We start from the raw sequence: 12289 nt of genomic DNA on the forward strand, positions 1-12289 counted from the left end.
GGAAGTGGTGCCAGTGGAGTTCAAACGCAAGGGCTACTACTCCCGCTATTACCTTATCCCAAAGGCCAAAGAGGGGCTCAGGCCCATCCTGGACCTGCGAGGCCTGAACCAGTACACGGTGAAGCTCAAGCGTACTTCCACATTCATATATTCAAGAGGCACAGACGCTTCCTCCATTTCACAGTTGGGCAGGAGCACTACCAATTTACAGTCCTCCCATTTGGCCATGCGTCTGACGAAGTGGGCATTCACCCACGAAAGCTTATGCTCCAATACATCTGTTAGTCTTAAAGGTGCCACAGGACCCTCTGTTGCCATTTGGCCTGTCCACTGCCCCCAGGGTATTTACAAAGTGTATGTCAGTGGTAGCAGCCTATCTCAGGCACCATGGGGTCCAGATCTTCCCCTGCCTGGACGATTGGCTGGTCAAGGGCAGCTCCCGGTCGCAGGTGTGGGATCACGTGGCGCTCCTGTCCACGTGCGCCACTTCGGGCCTGTTGGTAAACGACACCAAGTCCACGTTAGTCCTGGTACAATGCATAATGTTTATCGGGGCAGTCCTGGACACCACGTCGGCCAGAGCCTCCCCCCCACAGGACAGGTTTGAGACCCTGAAAGGGCTCATCGACACGGTCACAAGGTTTCCAGTGAAAACAGCCAGAGCGTGCCTCCAGCTCTTGGGTCACATGTCGGCGGGCACATATGTGGTCCGCCATGCCAGACTCAGGATGAGGCCCCTCTAGCTCTGGTTGGCCTCGGCGTTCTCCCAGACCAGAGACGGGATGGACAAAGTCCTCACTGTGCCCGAACTGGTGATCGCCTCCCTACGATGGTGGTCCTCCCCGGGGAACATGCTCCACGGGGTCCCATTCAGAGGCAGGCCCGTGTCGATGGAACTGGTGTCCGATGCATCAGACCTGGGGTGGGGAGCCCATGTGGGGGACGTTCAGACCCAAGGTCTGTGGTCTGCACAGGACCTGGCCCTCTACATAAATGTCAAGGAGCTCAGGGCGGTGCAGCTGGTGTGCATGGCCTTCCGCTCGCACCTGGACAGACAACACGGCCTCGATGTTTTGCAACAACAGGCAAGGCGGGGCCCGATCCTCTGCCCTCTGCTGCAAAGCCCTCAGGCTGTGGGACCTCTATATAGCCCACAACATTTGCCTACAGGCCTGCCACCTACTGGGCGCCCGGAACTCGCAGGCGGATCGCTTGAGCGGGGATTTCTCCTCTCAGCACGAGTGGTCCCTTCACCCAGAGGTGGTCTACATACTTTTCCAAGAGTGGGGAACTCCCCAGGTGGACCTGCTTGCAACCTGGCAGAACCGTCACTGTCCCCGGTTCTGCTCCGGGGGGGCTGGGACGGGGCGCTATCTCTGATGCCTTCCTCCTGTCCTGGTCAGGTCGGTTTTCTCTATGCCTTCTCCCCATTCCCACTGATAGGCAAGGTCCTGGAAAAGATAAAAACAGACAGGGCCCAGGTCCTACTGATTGTCCCGGCATGGTCCAGGCAGCATTGGTACGGGACCCGCATGGGCCTAGCAGTTGCCCCGCCGGGGCCGTTGCCATCCTGCCCGGACCTGCTCTCCCAGGACCAGGGCCACCTCCTCCACCCCATCCTAGTGGCACTCCACCTCACGGCGTGGTTGCTCAATGGTTAGGCTGGGAGGAAAGGACATGCTCGGAAGAGGTTCAGCGCATCCTCTTGGAAAGCAGATGACCCTCCACGCGCCGAGCCTACTTCACAAAGTGGTCTCGGTTCTCCCGATGGGCAGATGAGCGGAGCATTTCCCCTGTGGCTGCCCCAATCCAGCTCATTCTGGACTACCTCCTTCACCTTAAAGCCCAGGGCCTGGTGCCCTCATCTGTCAAGGTGCACTTGGCGGCCATATTGGCCTTCCACCCGCTGGTGCAGGGCCACATGGTATTCTCCCATGCTATGACTGGCCGATTCCTTAAGGGATTGGATCGTCTCTTCCCGTCCGTCAGGCCCCCTGTCCTACAGTGGGACCTGAACCTGGTGCTGGCCCACCTCACGGGCCCCCCGTTTGAGCCGCTAGCTACGTGCTCCTCGTTGCACCGCTCATGGAAGGTAGCCTTCCTGGGCGATCACGTCGGCTAGGTGGGTCTCGGAACTCAGGGCCTTGACCTCCGAGCCCCTGTACACGGTGTTCCATAAGGATAAGGTCCAGCTCTGCCCACATCCTTCATTCCTCCCAAAGGTGGTCTCTGCCTACCACATGAGTCAGGACATTTTCCTGCCAGGTCTCTGCCCCAAGCCCCATATGTCCAGTGAGGAGTGCCACCTCCACACACTGGATGATCTGAATGTTGATAGGGGTGGGGTTTAGGGAGCCACTGGACTGCTGGAGAAGGAGCGTGGGAGAGTTCTCCACATCCTGGTCGGATCTGAAATTTCCCTCTAGGGAGATGTTGGTTTTTTGGGCTGCGTCCCTTTCTACTGATTGGGTCGCTTGCCCATGCAGCCAAGATCTCTGAGTTTGCATTGCCCGGCACAAACCTGGAAAATGACAGATAAATCCTATTGGACTGAGTCATTAGTTCTCCACTCTGCCATCACCATCACTTGTGTTTCTCTGTAAACTAGGGCTGTCGATTAATCACAGTTAACTCACGCGATTAACTCAAAAAATTAATTGCAATTAATCGCAGTTTTAATCACACTGTTAAACAATAGAATACCAATTGAAATATATTAAATATTTTGGATGTTTTTCTACATTTTCATATATATTGTATTCAGTGTTTTAATTGAAATCAAAGTGTATATTATTTTTATTATAAATATTTGCCCTGTAAAAATGTTAAACAAGAGAAATAGTATTCTTCAATTCACCTCATACAAGTACTGTAGTGCAATCTCTTTGTCCTGAAAGTGCAACTTACAAATGTAGATTTTATTTTTGTTACATAACTGCACTCAAAACCAAAACAATGTAAAACTTTAGAGCCTACAAGTCCACACAGTCCTACTTCTTGTTCTGCCAATCACTAAGAGAAACAAGTTTGTTTACATTTACAGGAGATAATGCTGCCCTCTTCTTATTTACAATGTCACCAGAAAGTGAGAACAGGCATTTGCATGGCACTTCTGTAGCTGCGTCGCAAGGTATTTACATGCCAGATATGCTAAACATTTGTATGCCTCTTCATGCTTCGGCCACCATTCCAGAGAACATGCTTCCATGCTGATGATGCTTGTTAAAAAAATAATGCATTAATTAAATTTGTGACTGAACTCTTTGGGGCAGAATTGTATGTCCCCTGTTCTGTTTTACCTGCATTCTGCCATATATTTCATTTTATAGCAGTCTCGGATGATGACCCAGCACATGTTGTTCATTTTAAGAACACTTTCACTGCAGATCTGACAAAATGCAAAGAAGGTACCAATGTGAGATTTCTAAAATTAGCTACAGCACTCAACCCAAGGTTTAAGAATCTGAAGTGCCTTCCAAAATCTGAGAGGGACGAGGTGTGGAGCATGCTTTCAGAAGTCTTAAAAGAGCAACACTCCAATGCGGAAACTACAGAACCTGAACCACCAAAAAAGAAAATCAACCTTCTGCTGTGGCATCTGACTCAGATAATGAAAATGAACATGCGTCAGTCCACGCTGCTTTGAATTGTTATCGAGCAGAATCAGTCATCAGCATGGACTATGTCCCCTGGAATTGTGGTTGAAGCATGAAGGGACATATGAATCTTTACCACATCTGGCATGTAAATATCTTGCGACGCCGGCTGCAACAGTGCCATGAGAACTCCTGTTCTCACTTTCTGGTGACATTGTGAACAAGAAGCGGGCATCATTATCTCCTGTAAATGTAAACCTTGTTTGAGCGATTGGCTGAACAAGAAGTAGGACTGAGTGGACTTGCAGGCTCTAAAATTTTACATTGTTTTATTTTTGAATGCAGTTTTTTTTTTTTTGCACAATTCTACATTTGTAAGTTCAACTTTCATGATAAAGAGATTGCACTGCAGTACATGACAAATATTATTTCTTTTGGTTCTTTACAGTGCAAATACTTGTAAACAAAAATAAATATAAAGTGAGCGCTCTAGACTTTTTATTATATGTTGTAATTGAAATCAATACATTTGAAAATATAGAAAACATCCAAAGATATTTAAATAAATGGTATTCTATTAATGTTTAGCAGTGCGATTAATCACAATTAATTTTTTTAATCACTTGACAGCCCTACAGTAAACCTTTCTGAGCTTGTCATCTCAGAAAATGCATCTGATAACTGTTTTCAAGTGGCTACTGAGGAAATTGCCCCTGCCAGCCCTCTATTTTGATGGTTGTAAGATCAGGCTAATTTATTCCTGAGTAAAATGATTAAAGTGCAAGCTCTCTCTTCTTAGGATCTCCCGGTGCAATATGGGACATGGCAAAAATTAATTATTTGGGAGGAGTTTTAGTTGATGATAATAATTATTATTTATTATTTCAAAGGCAATCCAGCAACAGAGCTCGTCAGAAACTGAGGGAGAAGGAGGAAATACGGCCGATGCGAGCAGCGAGGAGGAAGGTGATCGGGTAGAAGAGGATGGAAAAGGCAAAAGAAAGAATGAAAAAGCAGGCTCAAAACGAAAAAAATCCTACACTTCAAAGGTGATCCAGGAGCTTTTCCGTTGTCACTTGTGCATTGTAATGGCAGTTTAGCCCTGCCTTCTGCACTGTCTAGATTTCTGTTCCAAAATAGTGGGGTTTATTGAACTAGAGAGGACAGTTGGTCTAGAGGTTAGGGCTCTATCCTGGTATTTGGGAGACCTGGATTCAATTTCCTGCTCTGCCACAGACTTACTGTATGACTTTGGGCAAGTCACTTGGTCTCTCTGCATCTCACTTCCCCATCTGTAAAATGGGATTAATAGCATTTCCCTACCTCACAGGGGTGCTGGGAGGATAAATACATTAAAGCTTGCCAGGGACTCAGGCACTGTGGTAATGGGAGCCACGTAAGTATTTGAGATCCTATTATTCATTTTCATATTTCTGTCTGTCAGCACAGTAGCACTGGTGTATTATTCAGTGGGGCAGATTGTCAGCTGGTTTAAATCAGCACATCTCCATGGAAGCCAACAGAGCAATACCAGTTTACACCAGCTGTGGATCTGCCCCAACATATTTTACACACTTCCCGGATTATCATTTTTATTAGATCAGAGAAATTGGTGGTGGTGAAGGGAAGCTGGATGGTTGGCAGCTGTGTAATGGGCATTTCAGGCATTGGCAGCTGAGTTGGGACCGAGGCAGCTGGGGTTGTGGCACAAGCACATGTATATAAGGTAAATATAAATAAGGATAAAGATGAGGGAAACATTTCACAAGGTCAACGTTTGAATTGTCATGTTCAGTTTTCAGAACTAACTCTGCACTGGGATGAATGAGGCAGTTCACCCCTCTCTGAGCTCTTATTTTAAGCTGTCTGCTTTGATTTACACTCAGTTCACATTTCAAGGTTATTTTCACAACCATAAGAACTAGAAACATAGGGCCGTGTCATGCCATCGGTTTTAAGCAGAGCTCCCAGAGAGTTAAAAATCGGTAGCACAATATGGCCCATATTTTTCTTTTAATGAAATCTTGGGTTTTGTAGTATGACTCTGCAACAAGGGCTGGATTCCACAGTAAAATCTATGACTGTAGAATTGTGGAATACATGGGCACTGATTATAATCGCGTGTATGATGAAACTGCCAGAACAGTCATGTTTTGATTAATGTGCTCTCAAGAACAGCTCAAGATGGCTTTGCTCTTCTTCTTCTTCTTCTTCTTCTTCTTCTTTTTTCAACCTGGTTTAATCACGAGCCTGATCTGAAGCCCACTGAAATCAAGGGAAAGAATCCCCTATAAGAATTAGTGCTTGATTTATTTTGTCTTATTAATCTGGCCTCTTACAATGTCACTGAAAAATATTCCATTAATTATTTGGGGGCTAGTTTCAGATTTGCTGAGCTTTGCATTAGAGATGGGCTGGGACCTGAACAAAAACCTTAGATCTCAGCACTCGGGAACTTGTAGGTTTAAAAAAAAACACATACAAAGATTCCCCCTCCCCCCCCCCCCCCCCGGTGTGTGTTTCACTTTAGAAATTCAGGTCTTATCTACCCTCTTTTTTTTCTGGAAGACTCTGGACGAATGGAGAATTAGTAGGATGGTAGCTTAAAACCACAACCTATCCCTTTGTGCTGGAGAATTGCATAACATAAAGGGAAGAGGAAAGATGTATTGGTTCCATATGGCTTTAATGTTAATATATTAAAACTGACAGCTAAAACTAAGAAAGTATGGAAAGCAGCTCTGTCAGTTCTGCTCTCGTTTTGCACCTCTGTGTTTAATCAAAACTTTTGTCAATCTGGCACCATCATTTCATTAACTACCAAACCTACAGATGACCCTTCTGCTGTTACCATCTCTACCTCTGATTAGCAGTGCTACCCACCTATGTCAGCTGTTAATTTCTCCTCTTGTTTCATCGATTGCTGTAAATCTGAACGCTGAAACCAACCTATGCTTTCCACCCCCATTGACTGTATCTAGGAAGAGCTTCAAACAGGGGCCCATGAGCTAGGACAAGAAGAATGGACTCGCACGCGCATTGTAAAACACAAGCTACGTCTTTCTCGCTCTGAAGTTTGGTTTTTGTTTGTTAACTGTGTTGTTGATCTGTTTAGAAATCCTCCAAGCAGTCACGGAAATCTCCCGGAGATGAAGATGATAAGGACTGCAAAGAGGAAGAAAATAAGAGCAGCTCTGATGCGGGAGACGCAGGCAATGACACAAGAAACACTTCTTCAGATTTGCAGAAAACCAGTGAAGGGGTAATCTTCCGTTCACATTCCCTTTGTGTGCAGTTTGTTACCACAGATCTCAGACTCAGCGGTGAAGTGCACCCTGTGCAGAGGCATATACACACTGCATAAGTCCTGCTCAACTCCTGCTGTGAGGGTGTAAGTGGCGTTGGCCCTGCACAGGGATGAATTTCAACCTATATGAGTGAGCGAGTCTTAGCAAACACTATGGGCATGATTTCACCTCTCACTGACCCTAGTGTAAATCAGGAGTAGCTCCAGTTAAGTTGCACTGATATAAAACTGAGGTGAGAGCAGAATCGGGGCCTGTGCATGTTGTACTGTGACTTACGAAATGCAGTGGACTTGCTTGTTCTCTCACGTGATTTACACCTACATAATTCTGCCAGTTTCTTTGGAGCTGCTTCTGATTCACACAGGCGTAAGTCAGAGGAGAATCAGGCCGTGTGCATGCAGGTTCCTGGGCTGATCCTGCTTTGGGTTTCACTATGCTGAAAGGGGCATATAATGGCATTGTGCCCCAGAGCAGCACGGCAGTTGGCACAAAAAAATAACCTGCACATCCCTCACAAGCTTTATCCACATACACTTGTGCCCACTGCACTCCTCGCATTGTTACTATGAGCCCAGCAACAGACAGGGAGAGTGTTGGTCAGGAGAACGGATGTGTCTTGATGTGTTTATATCATATCCTGGCCTGTCCAAATGGGCGAACAGCAGCCACCTTTAAAAAAACAATTACTCCTGCTCTGTATTGTCCTACGCCGTTCACACCGCACAGGTAACAGGCCTGGTTGTGGGGAACGATGCAGTGGGACACCGCACACTCAAATGTATCTTCCGACCTCCCGCTTCAGAGTTCTTTATGATTGTGTGGGGTTTGTCATGATTATACTCTTTAACCACTGGGCATGCTCTCAAGTACACTGGGGCTGGCTCTGTCACTTGCATACGGAACACTAAGTCAGCATTGATCCTAGGGGTGGTGATTGGTGCAAAGCGTATGCCAAATGCTTGGGTCAGACTCCAAGACACATACTTGTGGGAGTAACATAGCGGTAGGCTACATCCCATGTTCAGAGTATGGTCGGAAGGTGCTACCATGCATGGAGTTTTGCCTGCTCGTAGTAATAAGACCGGATGAATTTTCAAATTTCAGGATTGGGTACCTAGTCTCTCTTGGTCAGGGTTGAAATACTTAAGGACCAGTTTCAGTGAGTAACGATGGCATAAAATGTGTGAGAGAGTTATAACTCTATGGAGGTTGGAGTGGGATGGAATCCACCAGCCTAATCTACACCAAGGGAGAGGCGCTGTCCTACAGCACTTCCAAGCCCTGTGCTGAAATAGGGTCCACAATCCCAGCACATCTCCTCCATGGGGATTTATAAGCACTGTAATCACTCACTCACAGCTGTCTCCAGGCCACTACAGACACTGCCACTTCACAGTTTCTGAGGGGCTGATAAAGAGCACTGGGGGCATGGCGTCCCCAGTCATGCTTACTTAGTGGCAACCCACCTCATATGTAGTGGAACCACTGTGGTTCTGCTGTGCTAAGGGACTTCTGTGCCCCTGTACACTGAGTAAATTTCACCCTCAGTCCTCCTTGGGATTTCTCTTCGGAGCTTTCCAGTAGCTCTTAAAGTTCTGTTTCAAGGAAGTGATGGAGTCTTCATCTCTTGATGTCTTCAGATCAAGACTGGATGCCTTTCTAGAAGATGTACTTTAGTCAAACACAAGTTACAGAGCTCAAGGCAAGGGAACTGATATGTCACAGACCGAAGAATTTCACCCAGAGGTGACACTAGCTGACCTAATGGTCTGGCCTTAAAATCTATGAAAGAACATTTGAACAGTAATGTGCAACTTGAACGGAGTGGGCCTGCTCCTCTTCTCACTTACCCCAATGCAACTTCCTTTACCTCAGTGAACTTAAACCTGGTTTATGTGGGGAGGAAAATCAAGCTTAGTGGGTTTATCTGGTCATAAGAAGGTGCCAGGAACATAATACAAAAATATACCTTAAGCTGCTCTTTTCATCACAGGGAAGCTCAGGGTCCTGTGCAAGACTGGAATTAGAAAATTAGTTGTTTTGTTACAGTTTTCAGTGTGGAAAAGATGCTGACTTTGGCACCTCTAATTATACATAACAAACGGCCTCTTTAACGCTGCTCTCTGGAATGTGCGTGGTCAGCCCCGCCATTTTGGATCCATGCAAGGATCCTTGCCTAGCCTCATGGCTTCCCAAGCTTTGGAAGGCCATGGAAACCTGCTAGACTGGTGGGAGGCCTAAAAACATTCCTCTCAACTTAACTGCAGCACTGCCCAGGGGAGGAGCTTTTGCAGATGAGACCCCATATCTCTGGTGCTCCCAGCATGCATCCTCCTTTGGCCATGCATGAGTAACCCATAATAGTACAGTAGTCACTCCATTTATATAGTGCCCGGATGCTTTTCCAGTGTGCTGAAGGCACCTCTCCCATCTTCAAAGGGGACAGGGTTTGTCTTTTATCATCATTATTGATAAAATAATCATCGTTGCTTTGACTGAGAGGTAGGAGATCAACGTGTGCCTTTGGGTCATAGCGCCCTTTTAAAACCTTCGCCATCTGACTGATCCTTGTTTAGCCAGAGAAACACCACCCTGATATTAGAACATAAGCCAGGCTTGCTGGCTATCACACCAGCCCAGAGGTTCAGCTCCTCTTGTAGGCTTGCTGCTAAATTCATACTAGCCTCCTAGCTATTCCCAGGGTCCTCTGCCTCCCGTCGCTGGCTGCTGCTGTTAGCATGGCTGCCTCTCCAAAACGGTACCCCAGAATTACTGCATCTTGTACCTGAACCTCAAAAGGCTATTGGCTAATATGGATCTTAACAGAGCTTCTATAAGCTAGCAGCCACTGAGACTGCTTGCCCATTGGATAGAGAGTCCTTCGCTTTTAAATACTCAGCTGCGTCCCTATGCTTAGGCTTCCTCAAAATACCTTCTAAGCAGAATATTCCTGTGTAACATTTCTCATTTCTCGTTGCATTTAGCTTTTACAGTATAAAATGAGCTGGTAAATGAGTGAAAGCAGATTCCCATTGCATATCTAAACCTCCTGTGAGTTGTGTTTTTGGGTTTCGGCTGCTATGACTCTTAAATGTAACTGGAGACATACTTTTTTTTTTCCATTTTACTACTCTGGAGACTCTTGTTATGGCTTTGTGAAGCACACTCCTAAATGTTTTGCGACGGGATGTATTTGAATGTCAGTGCCACTGCTTGGCTTGTGTGGTGGACTTTAGACTATGTACTGATACGTGGAATTGATTTTAATCAAAAGCAAGGCACAGGCTTTGCATCCTTTCATTTGTGTGAGGATGAATAATGTCACCATTCAGGGGGTGGACAGTTCTATGGACTCTGAAAAATAAGGCATTAGTTTGAAGTAAAACAGTTGGGTTTCCCCTGATACAGCCCAGGGACTCTCAGGTTTAAAGGTGCTCTCCTTACTCACAGTGGTGATCAGAGACTGTGACTGAAGGCAGTGGAACTACTCGTGGGAGTAACTGCTCATGCTAGTGTGAGGTAAGTAGTTACAATCCAGTCCAGAGTGGTTATCATCTGATACCATTACTACTGAGAGAGCATATTCAAAAGAGCTGGTGGCTGAGACATTTGTTAACGATGGTGTTTTAGTGGAAGACCAACATTTCTAGTGACTCCTGTGAAATATAACAAATACATAGACTTCAGTAATAGCTGCCACGAGCTCTTCCTACTACAATAATAACCTTGTGTCACAGCTTGTTTATTAAGGGTTGGATTCTGTAATCATTGTGATCTCAAAATTGATGCCCAATTATTTGTCACAACACATGTATGAAGAAGGTAAACAAATGTCACTATTCCCATCTTACAAGTAGAGAAACTAAGGCACGGAGAGATTAAGTGAATTGCCTAACACCACATAGGGAGGAAGTGTCAGCACTGGGATTTAAACTTGGCAGTAGTCCTACGCCCAGGCCACTAGAGCCTCTCTGACTGGATTCTCTATTCTCCTGCCATACTTACATGTGCAACTTAATTGACTCCACACATATTTTTTACCTACAGGAGGCCAGATTCTTTTGTGCCCAGTTTCCAGTAGGTGCAACAGGAATGGTGGTGCAGCAGGGAGCTGGATTCAGATCCCTGATTTTCAGGCCAGTTTTGTTTGCTTCAGTGCCAGGGTGGTTTTGCACTCTACTAGCAAGATGAGTGATTGACTCAAAGCAACGCAAATAAAGGCACTCAAAGTTGTCACTGTCATTGTGTGGACACCGTCTTGTTGAAGGAATGAAACCCTTGCTGATCTGGGGCAGGGTGGATACCAGGGTAGGGTAGCAGGGGGATAGCCATCCTCCCAGCATCATAATCCTCTGTCCATCAGTTCCATGGGGATGGGGCTCTCTGATCAGACCTGTGGTGCTGGCTGCTCCCTGCAGCATCATGCCCACCACTACCCCCAAGTCCCATAGGTAGGGCCCTACCAAATTCACAATCCATTTTGGTCAATTTCACAGTCATGGAATTTTAAAAATCATAAATTTCATGATTTTAATTTAAATCTGAAATTTCGCAGTTTTGTAATTGTACAGGTCCTGACCCCAAAAAGGAGTTGTGGGGGAGGGGGAGTCGCAAGGTTATTGTAGGGAGGGTTGTGGTATTGCTACCCTTACTTCTGCCTTACGGCACTGCCTTCAGAGCTGGGCAGCTGGAGAGCGGTGGCTGCTGGCCCGGAGCCCAGTTCCGAAGGCAGAGCCGCCGCCAGCAGCAGCACAGACGTAAGGATGGCCTGGGATGCCATTGCCATGATTATTTCTGCACTGCTGCTAGAGAGGCTCTGTCTTCAGAGCTGGGCGCCCGGCCAACAGCCGCCGCTCTCTGGCAGCCCAGCTCTGAAGGCAGCGCAGAAGTAAGGGTGGCAATACCACAACCCCCCTAAAATAACATTGCGACCCCCCTGCAACTGCCTTTTGGGTCAGGACCCCCAATTTGAGAAACGCTGGTCTCCCATGTGAAATCTGTATAGTATAGGGTAAAGGCACACAAACAACCAGATTTCATGGTTTGTGACGTGTTTTTCGTGGCCGTGAATTTGAGGGCCCTACCCATAGGACATTAGCAAGTATGTAAACACTGCTAGCGTCAGCATTAACGTAACCTCTGCCCCATCAATGCAGTGGAGTGGCTCTGGAAGGCGGATTCTGGGGCAGCAGCCAGTGGGGGAGCCTGGCAACATGGCTTCAGCAGGAACAGTGGGTAGATCAAGGAACCCAAGCAGAGGCACAGGGGTCCCTGCAGATTTCTTGAGGGCAGTGTGGACCATCAGGGGAGCTGCTGGCGTGGGGGCCAAACCCCCTGCTAGATTTTCGAGTAGGCAGGCCGTGCCCTGTGATGGGCGGGGGGCTG

The 12289-nt window shown here is 46.8% G+C and overlaps 1 protein-coding gene across 3 annotated transcripts in view; it reads left to right on the forward strand.

Moving 5' to 3' along the window:
* The window catches only part of HDGFL3 (HDGF like 3), an 81613-nt gene that overhangs the window by 45688 nt on the left and 23636 nt on the right, over nucleotides 1-12289 (forward strand). For all 3 annotated transcript variants that reach the window (XR_010590975.1, XR_010590974.1, XM_065559356.1), the window contains exons 4-5: nucleotides 4487-4645; nucleotides 6712-6858. Coding sequence is in view for 1 of the 3 variants with exons in the window: in XM_065559356.1 (XP_065415428.1) it covers nucleotides 4487-4645; nucleotides 6712-6858 (306 nt within the window). In the remaining 2 variants the exon portion in view is untranslated. The remainder of the gene's footprint in view (nucleotides 1-4486; nucleotides 4646-6711; nucleotides 6859-12289) is intronic.

Source organism: Chrysemys picta, chromosome 10 (genome assembly GCF_011386835.1).
Source record: "Chrysemys picta bellii isolate R12L10 chromosome 10, ASM1138683v2, whole genome shotgun sequence".
Taxonomy (NCBI): Eukaryota; Metazoa; Chordata; order Testudines; family Emydidae; genus Chrysemys; species Chrysemys picta.